This window comes from Hylobates moloch, unplaced genomic scaffold (genome assembly GCF_009828535.3).
Source record: "Hylobates moloch isolate HMO894 unplaced genomic scaffold, HMol_V3 SCAFFOLD_9, whole genome shotgun sequence".
Classification (NCBI taxonomy): Eukaryota; Metazoa; Chordata; class Mammalia; order Primates; family Hylobatidae; genus Hylobates; species Hylobates moloch.
Window position 1 is genome coordinate 8678662 of NW_026652284.1, and position 15234 is coordinate 8693895.

A 15234-nucleotide genomic window follows, 5' to 3' on the forward strand; every position below is an offset into this window, starting at 1 on the left:
ATGCAAGAGTGTGCTTTTGGGGATGAAAACTTTCACTAAGGGAGTGGAGAGCAGGCGCCGCTGGCCAGGGCACTGCCTGGACTGTGACGCCTCTGTCCTGCTCGTTAGTCTCAGATGCTGCCCTTGCTCTCAGTGTGCAGGCACACAGTATACGCGTGTGTGTATGGGTGTGTGCATGTAGGCATGCGTGCATGCATGTGTGTGGTGGGTGGCGGTGGCGGCAGCAGGGCCACATCTGTCCTCTGCTCTCCCGTTCCAGCCCTGCAGGGCAGTACGAGCCATGCCCTTTGTGTCTTTGCTCCTCCTGGGTGGGGATGAAGGCTGAGTCCTCCCACCTCCTGGAAACTCACCAACTGCTCAGCAGTCCCAGGCCCTGATTCATCTGTGGCACTGCTGGGCCCCACAAGGCCTAGGCATCCCCATTTACTTCTCAGAGCAGCAGTAAGTGGGGGTGGTCCCAGAGCAGGGGCCTGTACTGTTCTCCCAGCTCCTGCCTGAAGTGTAGTGCCCAGTGCTGGATGCCCTCCTGGCCCAGGGATGTCTGTCTTGGTCCTTTGTTAACAGGAGCCATCCAGGCACCTGTGAATGTTACTCGGTACCTGTGGATGGTACCCCCGATCCTAAGCGCCATGTCCAGGAATTATGATGATGGTATTGCCAGTTTTGCATGGGGTCGGCAAACTACAGCTCCTGGGCCAAATCTGCCCCACTGTCTATTTTTGTAAATAAAGTTTTATTGAAACACATCCATGCCCATTGATTTAATATTGTCTGGAGAGCCTTAAATAGTTACTATCTGGCCCCTTATGGAAGAAGTTTGCTGACCCCTGGTTTAGAAGGGACCTTAAACTTGATCTGCCCTAGCCCAGCCTTCCAAGCCCTTGGGTCTTGGCCCAAAGGCAGCGTCCCTCTATAGGGCCAGATGTGGTGACCAGGAAGATGGGAGAACAGTGATCTTTGTTCAGTGAATGGAGCATAGGCTAGGAAATAAATGAAAGTGGAAATGCAGTAACGCCAGCCCCCTCTGGAACACTGTCTCCACTGAGTTTTAGGTAAGTGTGTGACAGATGAATGAGCAGAAGCTTGGAGAAGCTCAGGGTGGATCTTGGAGGCCGGAGCTACTGTCTCGGCACATGAGCTTGGAAGCTTCAGGAAGCAGGGCTGGGGAAGCACCCTCCAGGCTGCAGTTCCAGGGGAGGTGGTGAGTCCAGTTTCTGGGGACCCGCAGAAAGGGTGGATCTGTGCGGCCACATTTTAAAATAGAAGGAGGAGGACAGATGGATGGCTTCAGTGTTCCTGCACAGCAAGGAGGTGGCTAGGTGTGAACAACAGGAAGTTGGGAAGGCACTGTCATCTTTAACCATAGCCTGGACACAGGGCGGGTGACAGATGAGTCAAGAGTAGCCCTAGGGCCACCACAGTGATTGACCACCTGGGAGGTGACTCAGATGGCAGAAGTGGCCGGGTGTGTGGGCCACATTCCCTGGCTAGGCCCTGGGGTGCCCTGGTGAGGGAATCACCCCACAGTGCCGCAGGCCCCTTTACCTGCCTGCCCTGCCCGGGGAAAACGCCCCACCCTCTTTCCCCAGCCTCCCTCCTCCCAGGCCCTCCCTCCCACAGACTCCCACCCCTCACAGCCATGTGGTCCAAGACCTGGGCTGGGGTGAGGGGGTGGGGGAGAGGTGGGTGGAGGTGGAGGGGTTGTGGTTCAGGTTAGGTTTAGGGAGCTCAGCCCAGCATTGGTGTTGAGGACTTGCTGGGCCACCTGAGGTGCTGGCATCTCAGAACTAGGAGAGCTTGTGGAGCCGACCTGGACAGACAGACAGTGGATGTCCTACGTCAGGGTGAAGCCGTCCTTTCTGGTGGCTCTTTCTGGGACGGGGCTGGCCCAGCTGCCGGGGATCCCTCCCCCTCCCCACCATCCGGCTAATGCCAGCTGCAGCCCCACAAGGCTGTGTCTTAAGTGGAGACGACGCAGGCCCCTGTCTAAGCTCTGGCTGGCGGACCCTAGGCCGGCCTGTCCTTATAAATAAGGTTTTCTGGAACTCAGCCACGCACGTTTATTTATGTCCCGTCTGTGGCTGCTTTTGTGCGACAACAGCAGAGACTGTCTGGCCCTCAAAGCCAGGCATTTACTATCTCGCCCATTTCAGAAAAAGCTGATCTCCGGTCTCGCTGAGACAGGCGTTCTGTGTTCAGGCCTGGGTTTATTAGCCTGAGAGCTCCCTCTCCCTCCCTCCTCTCCCTCCCCCTCCTTCCCCATCCCTCCCTGTCTCACCCCACTTCACCCTTTCTCCCCCTCTGAGGTGTTGCTCTCCTCGCCTCTTCCCCCTCAACCTCCCTGTTATGGTCCCTCCTAGCATTTTCAATTACCTGCTAGAGGACCCCTCCCCGCCACCTTTCTCTCCCACCCTCCCCTCCCTCCCCTAGGCTCCTCCTCACTCTTCCCGCCTGCTCCCACACGTGGAGAGAGGGCGAATCTTCCATGACAGATCCCGGGAGAAAGGTCCTCCCTGCTGCGACAGTTGAGCGGCAGGGGGGCTGGGGAGGGGCTACGCTGCAGGAAGCTTGACAGGACCTAACTCTCTTAGAAAGTAATTCCCCCGTCCTCCCAGGGAGCTGACCTCTGTGCCCACAGGACCCTGCAAAATTGAGAATATGAGAAGTTCCTGGGCACCAAGCTGGAGGGGGTGTCCAGACAGATGGGAGGGGGTTACTCTGCACCCCCGCTTCGTGCAGCTCTGACCTCGGAGAGCCACCTCGGCCCACCCGGCCCCTCGGGAGCCGCCTTGGCCCGTCCGGCCTTCCTACAGCTCAGAAAATGCTCCAGTGGAGGTTGGGGAAGAGGGGAATTCAGGGAAGGCCACACCCGCACCACACCAGACCCAGCTCTCTCCCCCTCCCGCAGCTTGAGGCGCAGGCCCCAAAGCCACAGGGTGCCCCTCTGCAGCGGCATAGAGGGAGTCCTAGAGGTTTCAGTGGCTCCCAGGAGAGGAGATGGAACTAAAAGCTTGAAAATGGGATTTTCCTGGGAGATCATGGATGTGAGGTCACAGTATTCACAGAACTTTCTGGAACCAGGGCGGCCCTCCAGGCTGCAGAGGGGACACTTCAGCTGTGTAACGGCTTTGCAGACACTGGACACAAGGAGTCCTGCCCTGTCTCTGAAGAGATGACCGTGCCCCTGAGATCAGAACCCTCTGTCTGTGGCTGGGCGCAGTGGCTCACACCTGTAATCCCAGCACTTCGGCAGGCCGAGGTGGGTGAATCACCTGAGGTCAGGAGTTCGAGACCAGCCTGGACATCATGGTGAAACCCAGCCTCTACTAAATAGAAAAAATTAGTTGGGCGTGGTGGTGGGCGCCTGTAATCCCAGCTACTTGGGAGGCATAGGCAGGAGAATCGCTTGAACCCAGGAAGCAGAGGTGGCAGTGAGACGAGATAGCACCATTGCACTCCAGCCTGGGTAACAAGAGCAAAACTCCATCTCAAAAAAAAAAACCCTCTGTCTCACATCAGAAAGGGGAGGGCGAGAAGCATGACCTGGCCCCTGAGATAAGGGGGTCGGGGCACCAGGTGTTCCCATATGGGAAGGTTCTGCCAGGACCAAACTTCCTGGAGGCCTGGCCACCCTGGGGACGGGGTCTCGTGGGGCCTCTTCCCAGCTGAGAGGGAGCTCTAGGCCAGGCCCACTGCAAAGCCTGGCCCTGGCTGGCCCCATACTGAAGGGGGAGGCCAGCCCTCTGAGGTCCCTGGATCTCCCTGTGTCTGGGAGCCTGCAGCCTCCCCCACCCCGGGTTCCTTTGGGTTCTCTTTGTCTCCTTTACTCGGGCACCCTAGTAACAAGTGACCCAGTGTGACTCTCTCCCTGCAGCCAAGGCTCCGATGGCCTCCCGCCCAGGCGCCCCCACAGGCTCCTTTAGTTCTGTTTCTTCAACAGGAGCCTGCATTGCCCCTGGCCTGGTTGATCCTAGCAGCCTGACCCCAAACCAGGCCGTTCTCCTTGGCCTCTCTGTTCCCTTCCAGAGGCCAAGGAGGTTCTTGATGGCAGAAAGAAACTTCTCTCTTGAATGAGGCTCAAATCTTCTTCTGCCTTCTCCTCCTCCTCGGATAGAACTCTTCCTGGCCAGCACTTTGGGAGGCCAAGCCGGGTGGATCACCTGAGGTCAGGAGTTCAAGACCAGCCTGGCCAACATGGTGAAACCCCATCTCTACTAAAAATACAAAAATTAGCCAGGCATGGTGGTGGGTGCCTGTAATCGTAGCTACTCAGGAGGCTGAGGCAGGAGAATCACTTGAACCCAGGAGGTGGAGGTTGCAGAGAGCCGAGATCACACCGCTGCACTCCAGCCTCGGCGACAGAGCAAGACTCCATCTCAAAAAAAAAAAAAAGAATTCTTCCTGGGCTGCCAGTGAAGAGGATGGTGTAGATGATGCAGCGAGATCTCTCCCCCAACCCAGAGTCCCCTGTTCTCCCTCCTGAAGGACCCAGGGGATGGTGAGGCCAGAGAGGGAACGAGGCATCCTAGCGTCGGACTTTCCTCCCGAGACGTGCTGTTGAGACCCAGAGGGCGAAACTCTGGCTTCTAGTTGAAGGGTGTGGGCAGGAAAAAGAGGTAGTCGGTCATCTAAGAACTCCCAGGGGTCGGGGGATGAGCCCCCCATACTGTCTGAATCGAAGCCTTCCCTTGAGAAGAATGTTGCTGGCGGAGGAGGCTCCTGGTGCCTTTCCTGCCAAGCGCACACAGACCCCTGGTTTCAGCTGCACCAGAAGGCCCTTTTCTGCAGTGAACTGGTTAGCTGTGCCCGAGACAGGGAGGAGGAGCTGGGATTGGCATCCTCAGCAGCCTCTGCTGCTACCTGGGGCTCCACTTCCCCTCTGAACAGCAAGGCAAGGGCCATGCACCTCCCTCTGTTTTGACCAAGCAAATGACCACTGTCGTGGCTGAGTCCTGGTTCTGTGGCACCATGGCCTTCCGCCCTGTGGAACCCTGATGAGGTATTTGGTGGCATCAGCCGTGTGTCTGTACCCAACACAGATGAGGGTGACGCCCAGCCCCCAAGCCCACCTCTCCACACAGTCTGCCGCGCAGACAGACAGACCCTTTCCTTTGTGACAGCCTAGCCAGGGAACGGGGGATTTCATTCTGCGCCAAGGCTCCAGCCTGCCCGTGTCAGGCATGACGGAGTCCAGGCGCAGGCTGCTGGGACATGCTGATGTGGTCACCTTGCCCTCCAGGTTAACTTTCCCCTTCATCCCACAGCCCTGCTCACCGGTTGTTTGTCTTTCCGTCCATTAGGCAATACTGAACACTGCGCAGCTTGCAGAGGTCTCCTGGCAGCCCTCCTTAGGAATTCTATCTGGCCCCGATCAGAATACTGGAGACGAGACCGCGAGATTGATGAGTTTGCCTTGGGAGTCGGTGAGAAGGTGAAACCAGGGGCGAACATGGGTCAGAAGGTCACTGGAGGGATCAAGACTGTGGACATGAGGGACCCCACGTACCGGCCCCTGAAGCAGGAGCTCCAGGGTCTGGATTACTGCAAGCCCACCCGGCTGGATCTGCTACTGGACATGCCCCCCGTGTCCTACGATGTCCAGCTGCTGCATTCATGGAACAATAACGACCGGTCGCTCAACGTCTTCGTGAAGGAGGACGACAAGCTCATCTTTCACCGGCATCCGGTGGCCCAGAGCACGGACGCTATCAGGGGCAAAGTCGGGTATACCCGTGGGCTGCACGTGTGGCAGATCACGTGGGCCATGAGACAGCGGGGCACACACGCCGTGGTGGGGGTGGCGACGGCAGACGCCCCCCTGCACTCTGTCGGGTACACAACCCTCGTGGGGAATAACCACGAGTCCTGGGGCTGGGACTTGGGGCGCAACCGGCTGTACCACGACGGCAAGAACCAGCCAAGCAAAACATACCCAGCCTTTCTGGAACCAGATGAGACATTCATTGTCCCTGACTCCTTCCTGGTAGCCCTGGACATGGACGACGGGACGCTGAGCTTCATTGTGGATGGACAGTACATGGGAGTGGCTTTTCGGGGACTCAAGGGCAAAAAACTGTATCCTGTAGTGAGTGCCGTCTGGGGCCACTGTGAGATCCGCATGCGCTACTTGAACGGACTCGATCGTAAGTGTCTCCTCTGCTGTCAGAGGCAATGCCCTCCCTCTGTCCCCATGGTCTGGCTGGGCTCAGGCCAAAAGTTGATACAGTCATTGGAACTAAAGTGTTTTGAAGATGATATTCTAGTGTATTCAGGCCCTCAGAGGCAACTTTTGCATCTGGTTAAGTGAGGAATTCTACCCAGAGTCTGCTAGATTACCTAACGGTGCCTCATGAATGAATGGACAGATGGATGGATGATGGATGATGAATGAATAGATGGATGAATAATTGGTTGGATGGATGATGAATAGATGGATTGATGAGTGAATAATGGATGGATGAGTGTATAATGAATTGATGGATGAATGTTTGGATTGATAAGTGGTTGAACAAATGGATGGATGGATAGGTGAATGGGTGGGTAGGTGGGTGGATGAGTGTTTAGACTGATGGATGGATGAGTGGATGAACAAGTGGATGGATGAATGAGTGGATAGATAAATGAACGGATGGATGGATGGGTGGGTGGGTGGATGGATGAGTGAATGGATGGATGAGTGGATGGATAAGCAGATAGACTAATGAATTGATAGATGGATGAATTAATGAGTAGGTGGTCTTTGTTTCTCTGGGTGACCTGCCTCCAGGTTTGATCCTCAGTTGACCAAATTCTAGCCCAGTTGCCAGCATATCATCGAGCTGGGGTTTGTAACCTTGAGGATACTAGGGCCTCTCCGGTAAATGAATGCTAGTGACCTCTCTCACTCATTAGATAGGCTTAGAGTCTTTCTCTTCTGCTGGAGGCTTCTGAGTGGGCGCCTTTGAGATACAGTCCCGAGGGATTTGTTCAGTCATGAAGTTGGGGAGGAGCATGCGGATCAGAAACAGGCTGAGTCAACAGTGAACTCCACCTGTCCCTTTGGGAAAAGGAGTGGCCTTTCTCAGACTGTGAATGCAGCCCATGTGTAGGGGCACTGTGGTGGTGTGGGAGGTGAAGTCTCTGTGGCTGCCCAGTTGGGAGCCCGTGGTAGCAGGAGGGCCTGGCATTGCAGAACGGCTCACCCCGTGTACGGCCCTCTCTCAGAGTTCCTTGCCTGCGTGAGTCCCTTCTACCACCTGCAAGTCCCACGTCGGGAAGCAAGTGGGCTGGAAAGCTCCATCCACCCATGGGCTGACTGTCCTTAAAGGGCAGGTTTGGCTCAGCACCCTGAGTTCTAACCCCACCCTGCAGGCCAGGCAAGAGGCGGAGGGGGGTGAGGCCCCCCACCAGAGGTCAGGAATACAGATGCTAACTCTGTCTTGAAGTCTCCAAGCCTGCAGCTTCTCCTCCTGTTCCTCCTCCCCCACGTCAGCCTTTGAAAGATACTGGGGAAAGTGTCGGGGTGGTCAGGCATGCGCAAACGCTTACACATTTCTCTTTGGAAGCCTCCCTGCCCCTCTTTCTCTTGGTCCTATGCTGTGACTTTGACCGTGATGGCAGTGAGTTGACAGCCACACACAACATCTGTGGTGCAGGCTCCCGGGGTTGCTTGGTCCTCGTCTGTGCAGCCTGGCACCCCTAGGTCATGGGACTCCTGGAAGAGGTGGGTGGCCAGATCTGCAGCCAGCAGGTAACCTCCCCGGGGAAGTCACCTCGGAAATGGATGAGGGAACCAGCAGAGTGAGTTCTGCGTCTGTCTCCCCAGGTATCAGAAATGAGTGGCACCACGTCCACAGCCAAATTTGCCTCAAACTGGTATGGGTGCGGATTGGGAGCCCTGGGCACATCCTGCCCAGGACCTAGAATCTTGAGGAGCCCTGGCCCTCAGCCCTGCCTCCCTCCTCCCAGCCAAGGGGTGGTCACGGAGCCAGGGAGGTTAATGTCCATTCTTTGCAGACAGACAGATGAGGGGACTGCCAGGCCTGCTCTTGCTGCCTGGCCACTGAGACCGTGGGGCTCCGTGAAGATTTCCAGCCCTGTGCCTTCTGGGAACATGCCCCCTCATACTGTCATGAGCTCTGCGTTTGCACAGCTTCACGGTTATGTATCACAGCTCCAATACAGTACACCGACCCCTGGAGTGGCTGGGAGGGGACTGGAGCCTATTTGAACAGAGGGTTCCGCCCACCCAGTCCTGGAGGTGCAGACGCATGTCCTGTGAATAGGCGATTTCCTGCTTAGTTAGCTCTGCGTGAGATGGCAGGTTGGATGCTTTCATAATTTTCCTTGTTTGGAAAATCCTAAAGGTGTTGGGTGAGTGGGGGATAAGAGAATGGGAATCAGTATTTGGGAACCGCATCTGTGAGCTGGAATCTAGATGGCCACTCAGAGCGCCACAGCCGGGCACTGTTAGTGAGTGACGAGGATGCTTTTTCCTCTCCACCAGCATCAGATGCCCGGCAAGTCCTGGTCAGACATGAATGGGCCCTGGGCCACGTGGTCAGTTGACTTTAGAGGCTCCAGATTGGAAAATAGATGTGGTCGTTCTTGGGACACTAAGCAAAACATTGGAGGGTGGGGCACTGTCACAGCTCTGCCGCAGCGTGGTGACAGGGTGAAGCGCGGGTATTAGCACCGCCAGCCTCAACACGCTTAACCCGATACCTCCGGACACTTATTGAGGCAGCATCTTGTGTCTTAGAAGTGTCGTTCTGCGGCTGGGCACGGTGGCTCACGCCTATAATCCCAGCACTTTGGGAGGCTGAGGCAGGTGGATCACGAGGTCAGTAGTTGGAGACCAGCCTGGACAACATGGTGAAACCTCATTTCTATTAAAAATGCAAAAATTAGCCGGGCGTGATGGTGTGCACCTGTAATCCCAGCTACTCGGGAGGCTGAGGCAGGAGAATTGCTTGAACCCAGGAGGTGGAGGGTTCAGTGAGCCGAGATTGCACCACTGTACTCCAGCCTGGACAACAGAGCAAGACTCCATCTCTGGGGGAAAAAAAAAAAGTATCATTCTGGCTGCTCTATAGAAATGGATGGCAGGGGCAAGAGTGGCCTCTGAGAGGCCAGGCCAGGGAGGAGCCAGGCTTGTCCTGGTGAGGGGTGATGGGAGCTTGGGCCAGGATGGAAGCCGGGGAGGTGGGGGCAGGTGGGGGGGCGGCCCAGTTCCGGGACTCTTTGGAATGGGCTCATCCATGGACCGGATGTGACGAGAAAGGGAAGCACCAAGGTGACTTGAGGTGTTTGGGTTGAGCAGGTGGAAGGCGGGGGGCTGCTGACCCGAGATGGGAAAGCCCGAAGGAGGAGCAGGTGTTAAATTTGAGACGCCTTCGACATATCCAGGGCGCCCTGCAAGCCTAGTCTCGGAGAGCGGTCAGTGGGGGAGTTGTCTGCATATAGGCGGCTTCATAGCTGCCACCCTGGGCAAGGTCACCGGGAGTGGGGGCTAGAGAGCGAGGAGAAGAGGGCTGAGGCTGAGCCCTGCTTAGAGGCCAGGAGGGTGGGGGCTGAGGGGACCCAGGAGATTTTGGTGTCCTGGATGCCAAGTGAGGAAGGGGCTTTCAGAAGGGCAAAGTAGCAGCAGGTCAAGTACATAGACGGCTGAGAACTGTCCATCAGCTTTGGCAACAAGGAATTGACAGTTGACCTTGAGGAGAGTCATTTGTGTCAGGGGGCACGGGAGGAGCCTGATGGAGTGGCTGGAGGAAGACAGACGGGGTATTCGTCTCCTGGGGCTGCTGAACACATTACCACAAGCAGGACAGCTGAAAACAGCAGAAGCGCTCAGGAGGCCAGGTGTCTGCGATCAGGATGGTAGCGGGCTCCACTGCCTCCGAGCTCTGAGGGGGAGCCCGCCCAGGCCTCCCCTTGCCCCTGGGGGCTGCCGGGAATCCTTGGCGTTCCCTTGGTCTGTAGATGCCTCCCTGAGTCCCTGCCTCTGTTTCCCCAGGGTGTTCCACCCTTGTATGTGTCTCTCTGTGGCCCCTCCTCTTCTTAGAAGGACACCAGCCATTGGATTCAGGGCGCACCCCAATCCACTATGCCCTCGTCATAATGAAGTATATCTGCAAGGCCCTGTTTCCAGATAAGGCTCCACTCTGAAGTTCTGGGCAAACATGAATTGGAGGACACTGGTCAACCCGCTCCAGATGTGGAGGCAGTCAGTGTAGACCATCTCCATGAGGCCTTCCTCTCCCTGTGCTGCCACCTGTGGGGGGTGAAAGATGAGCCCGGAGCTCCGTCCCCTCGCATCACCCCCACCGATGCTGGGGTGCCCATAGTGAGGTCAGAGGCCACCCAAGTCCCCTGTCCCGGGAGAGGTGGCTTTGCCTTCCAATACAACTAAAGAAGGGGGGTGTCCTGGTGAGATCGAATCCCAGGGTCTGCCTGGGAGCAGAGCATGACAGGTGGAGGCTCTGGCCAGGCCTGGCTGGATCTGTCATCTTTTTTTTTTTTTTTTTTTTTTTGAGACGGAGTCTCGCTCTGTCGCCCAGGCTGGAGTGCAGTGGCGCAATCTCGGCTCACTGCAAGCTCCACCTCCCGGGTTCACGCCATTCTCCTGCCTCAGCCTCTCCGAGTAGCTGGGACTACAGGCGCCCGCTACCATGCCCGGCTAATTTTTTTGTATTTTTAGTGGAGACGGGGTTTCACCGTGGTCTCGATCTCCTGACCTCGTGATCCGCCCGCCTCGGCCTCCCAAAGTGCTGGGATTACAAGCGTGAGCCACCGTGCCCAGCTGTCATCTTTTTTTTTAGAGATGGGGTCTCACTATGTTGCCTAGGCTGGTCTCAAACTCCTGGGCTCCTAAGCGGTCCTCCTGCCTCGGTCTTCCAAAGTGCTAGGATTACAGGCGTGAGCCACCATGCCCAGCCGGATCTGTTTTCTTGGTGGCAGACCTGATCTGGGGTTTTGCTGTCTCTGTCTTGGAGGTGGAGGTAGTTCCACTCCCTGGGATAGCTGGAGAATCATCAGTGTCCCCGCCACACCTGGGTTCGACTTCAGCGAGGGGCAGCTGTTTGTAGGGCAACTCAAGCAGTTTCCCTGCGTGTGTGCCTTCCCGGGGATCTCCCAGCCCACTGTCCCGTGTGGCCTCCTTCCTGCATGCCAGGCAGAACCCCCCCCCGCCCCCAGCAGAGTCCCGGCTTCTACACTGGGGCCGTGGCCGGGCTGAAGCAGGGGTACTGAGTTCTCGACGTTTCCCTGTGTGGCCTCCCCACTGTCCAGCCAGCTGGGGCCACAGGCCCTGTGCTCTGATTCCTCCTCAAGGCTCGAGGCACAAGGCCTTGTGCTGAGGATGCAGCCAGAGAGGCTGCAGTGTCACTCTCCCTCTCTTTCCTGGGGGGCAGGAGTGGAGATGGCCATTGCTGAGTGGGGAGACACAGGGCCTGGCCTGACCCCGGGCCTGCCCGCCACCCTCCCTGGAGATGTGGAAAGGCCTATTTGCAAGCAGCAGGCTGGCAGGCAGTCCAGGGAGAGCCCCTGACCTCGTGGGTCCTCTGGCTCCACCCCCACTGCTTTAAAGACATCTCCCACTGAGGAGGCATCTTCCATGCAGTTCAGCATTTTCTAATTTTCTTTAACGGCTCCCAGATGGGTTTGGTGTGGTTTGTCGTGGTTGAAGGTTCAGGGAAGGTCAGCTTGTCTCTTCAAGATCAGCGCCTCCTCCCAGGTGCCTCCTTCCTGCACTCCACTCCAGCCAGTCTCTTCGGAGAGCTACTCATCAGGAGACTGATAGCCCCACCACCAGGGCCTCCCTCCCCTCTCCCCCCCCTCCCCCTCCCTCCCCCCCCCCTCCACTTCCTCCCTCCCTCCACTTCCTCCCTCCCTCCCTTCCTCCCTCCCTACCTTCCTTCCTTCCATGTCAGGGAGGGGTTGTTCCAGACCCTATTCCCCACCCTCTCCATAAGGTCTGGTCATATGAGGACTGCAGGCTCTCAAGAGTTCGGTGGGGGATAGGGGACCAAGGGTGTCTGATCACCCAGATGGATCTCAGGTGTCCTTCCCCAGTTGACAAGGACAAAGGCTCCACGTTGTGTTTGGCTGTGCTCTTTCGTAAGAACTGCTTAGTGTAGAGGAAAACACACACACATCCTATGGTGGCCACCCGACCCATGACATTCTAGAATCCATGTCCCAGAGCATGGTCCCCACAAGCTGCTTGCAGGGCCAGCCACAGGAGCCATGACAGCTATCGGTGAGGACATTGCAGAAGCCGGGGCATTTTCTGATGCGGAACATTTTTCCTTGACCTCACTGTTCTGCAGCTCATTCATTCAGCCTGTGAACTGGGCACAGCACCACACTCTTGAGGCTTGAGTTGGGTTGAAATCTCTCAGGGAACAGCGAGACAGTCGTGGGTTGGGGCTCTGGGGCTGTGCATGTTCACGTGGGCCACCAGGTAGCCGTTTCTCACAGAAATGTGGAAGCTAGTGCATTGTCTCTTCCAGTTCCTCAGCCTTCTGCTCCCAGAAATAGCGCCTGATTGACTTCCTGATTTCTTTGCTGCTCATTCAGCATTGCACTCTCATTCACAGAAATTATTTAAATGAATGAGCGCCTAGGCTTCCCGGGGATGGGCATAGCAGCCAGAGGCCCCAGGCTACAGGGCAGGTGCCCACCCCCTCGCTGGATTTCAGCAGGCACCTGGGTTTGTGGCTGGAGCTGGGTGCAAAGCTGGCAGCCCCCAGTCAAGAGTGTGGAGGTTGGGGAGAACTCCCTGGTCCTGGTAGCGAGCAGCTGAAATGGGGGCTGGGCATTTTTTCACGGCACGAAGCCCATGTCTGTTTCTGTGGCCATGCATTCTTGGTCTCTGCCCAGCCTTTGGAAAGCAGTTAGACCGGGCCCTATGCGCCATCAGTTTCCTCCTGCAAGATCAAGGAGGCGTGACCTGTTTATGTACTTGAGGCCCCAGAGAATAGACCCATTCACAGGATGCCTGGGTGACTCTGGTCCTATTTTCAGCTCATAACGCATCACTGCAGCCATTCACTGCCACTTCTGTAGCCTGTCTTGGTGAATCCCGTGACCCGTCCCTCACTGGTTTATTCTGTGAGATCTAGAGATGGCCAGGCTGTGGCAAGTCCTCCACCCCACACAGCTGCGTTCACAGGGGATGGATTGTGGCAGCTGGAGGGCCTCATCCCTTTGGAGTCCATGGCTCTCAGACCTTGGACCTGTAACTCTCACCTCCCCAAGCCCATTTCCCCATCTGTAGGTCACAGTCCCCATCAGGCACACAACTGGTGCCCCACAGGCCATGGCTGGGGTTGGGGCTGCGGTGTCAGCCACCCAAGGCACTGGATGGAGCTGGGGGCTCATGTGGGCCTCTGCAGTTTAGAAACCTTTTTTTTTTTTGGGAGATGGAGTCTCATTCTGTCGCCCAGGCTGTAGTGCAATGGCGTGATCTCAGCTCACTGCAACCTCTGCCTCCCAGGTTCAAGCAATCCTCCCGCCTCAAACTCCCAAGTAGCTGGGACTACAGGCATGCATGACCACACCCAGCTAATTTTTGTATTTTTAATAGAGATGAGGTTTTGCCACGTTGGCCAGGCTGGTCTCAAACTCCTGACCTCAGGCAATCGCCCACTTCGGCCTCCCAAAGTGCTGGGATTACAGGCATGAGCCACCGCGCCCAGCCTAGAAACATTTCTACGTGGGTTGATTCGAAACCCGTTACACCAAGAGGGTAGTGACGGAACTCCCTCTCAGCCCTCAACTGCTGCAGCCTGGCAGGGCTCTTGGACCACATTCAGTGGCTCTTGGAGCTTTCTCAAGTGCCTTCCAGCCACAGGGAGAGCCCCTCCACCTTCCGGCGGGGGGCTGAGCCACATCCTACTGGGAGGGAGCTCAGAGCAGCCCAGGCCCCTTGGCCCCGATGAAGGCCAGATGCAGGTGCGCTCCTAAGCAGAGAAAACACACCTCCAAATTCCCCACTCCTCTGTGCAGAAGACCCACTCCCGACAGCCAGGCCAGGCCGAGGGCTGCAATAAGCACTTCTGGCCTTTAGGAACTTGGCTGCATGGGGCTTTGGGGAGAATCTGGTCTGGATTCCATGTCTTACAGATGGGAAAACAAGTCCAGGCAGACGGAGGGATCTGCTCCAGGTCAGGCTGCGGGGCAGGGTCTGGAGTCACCAGGCTGGGTGTTTTACCCGAGGGAAACCCACCCCTGTGAGCAGCCGGGTGGGTGGAACCCAGTCCCACACCATCACGAGGGGTCTGTGGGATCCTTGACCTTAAAGAACCTGAGGTTATTTCATTCCTCCTTTCGTCTCCAAGCGGAGCTCCTCTTAATCATCCTAAGCTGGCCACGAAAGGCCCCCTTTCAAAATTCTCCATTAAAAATATTGAACATTTCAGTTCCTTGTCAGAAACTGTGGCTGTGACCGTCCATGGGGGATGAAGAGCAGTAGTCCCTCTTCTTTTGTTTATTTATTTATTTTTTCAGTTTGGGTTTTTTTGTTTGTTTTGTTTTTGTTTTTGTCGTTGTTTTTGTTGGTTTTTCTGAGACAGAGTCTTGCTCCGTCACCCCAGGCTGGAGTGCGGTGCTGTGATCTCGGGTCACTGCAACCTCCACCTCCCAGGTTCAAGCAATTCTCCTGCCTTAGCCTCCCGAGTAGCTGGGACTACAGGCCCATGCCACCATGCCTGGCTCATTTTTGTACACTAATTTTAGTAGAGACGAGGTTTCACCATGTTGGCCAGGCTGGTCTTGAACTCCTCCCCTCAGGTAATCCGCCCGCCTCGGCCTCCCGAAGTGCTGGGATTACAGGCGTGAGCCACCACACCCGGCCTTTTTTCATTTTTGAGACAAGGTCTCTATGCCCAGGCTGGAATACAGTGGCGCGATCACAGCTCACTGCAGCCTTGACCTCCTGGGCTCAACCGATCCTCTCGCCTCAGTCTCCCAAGTCCTGGCCGATTTTTATTTTTTGTAGCGATGAGGTCTCCTTATGTTGCTCAGGCCGGTCTCAAACTCTTGGGCTCAGGCAGTCTTCCGTCCTTGGCCTCCCAAAGTGCTGGGATTACAGGTATGAGCCACTGTGCATGACCTGGTCCCTCTTCTTTTAAAGCTTGGGGTTTAGTAAACGCATTATCAAGCCTAAGGTTCATTCTTTTATTTTGTAACAGCTTTACTGAGCTATAATTCACATACCTTACAATTCACCCATTAAAGTATCCAATTCAGTGG

At 56.3% G+C, this 15234-nt stretch overlaps 1 protein-coding gene across 2 annotated transcripts in view; it reads left to right on the forward strand.

Annotated features, from left to right (window-relative positions):
- SPSB1 (splA/ryanodine receptor domain and SOCS box containing 1) overlaps positions 1 to 15234 on the forward strand; it is an 81248-nt gene that overhangs the window by 58409 nt on the left and 7605 nt on the right. Inside the window, exons 1-2 of one of the 2 annotated variants that reach the window (XM_058444590.1) lie at positions 3241 to 3259; positions 5301 to 6143. In XM_058444590.1, the coding sequence (XP_058300573.1) occupies positions 5450 to 6143 (694 nt within the window). In that variant the 5' untranslated portion in view covers positions 3241 to 3259; positions 5301 to 5449. Of the gene's footprint in view, positions 1 to 3240; positions 3260 to 5300; positions 6144 to 15234 lie in introns of those variants that run through there. The other variant, XM_032758831.2, reaches the window with a different exon arrangement.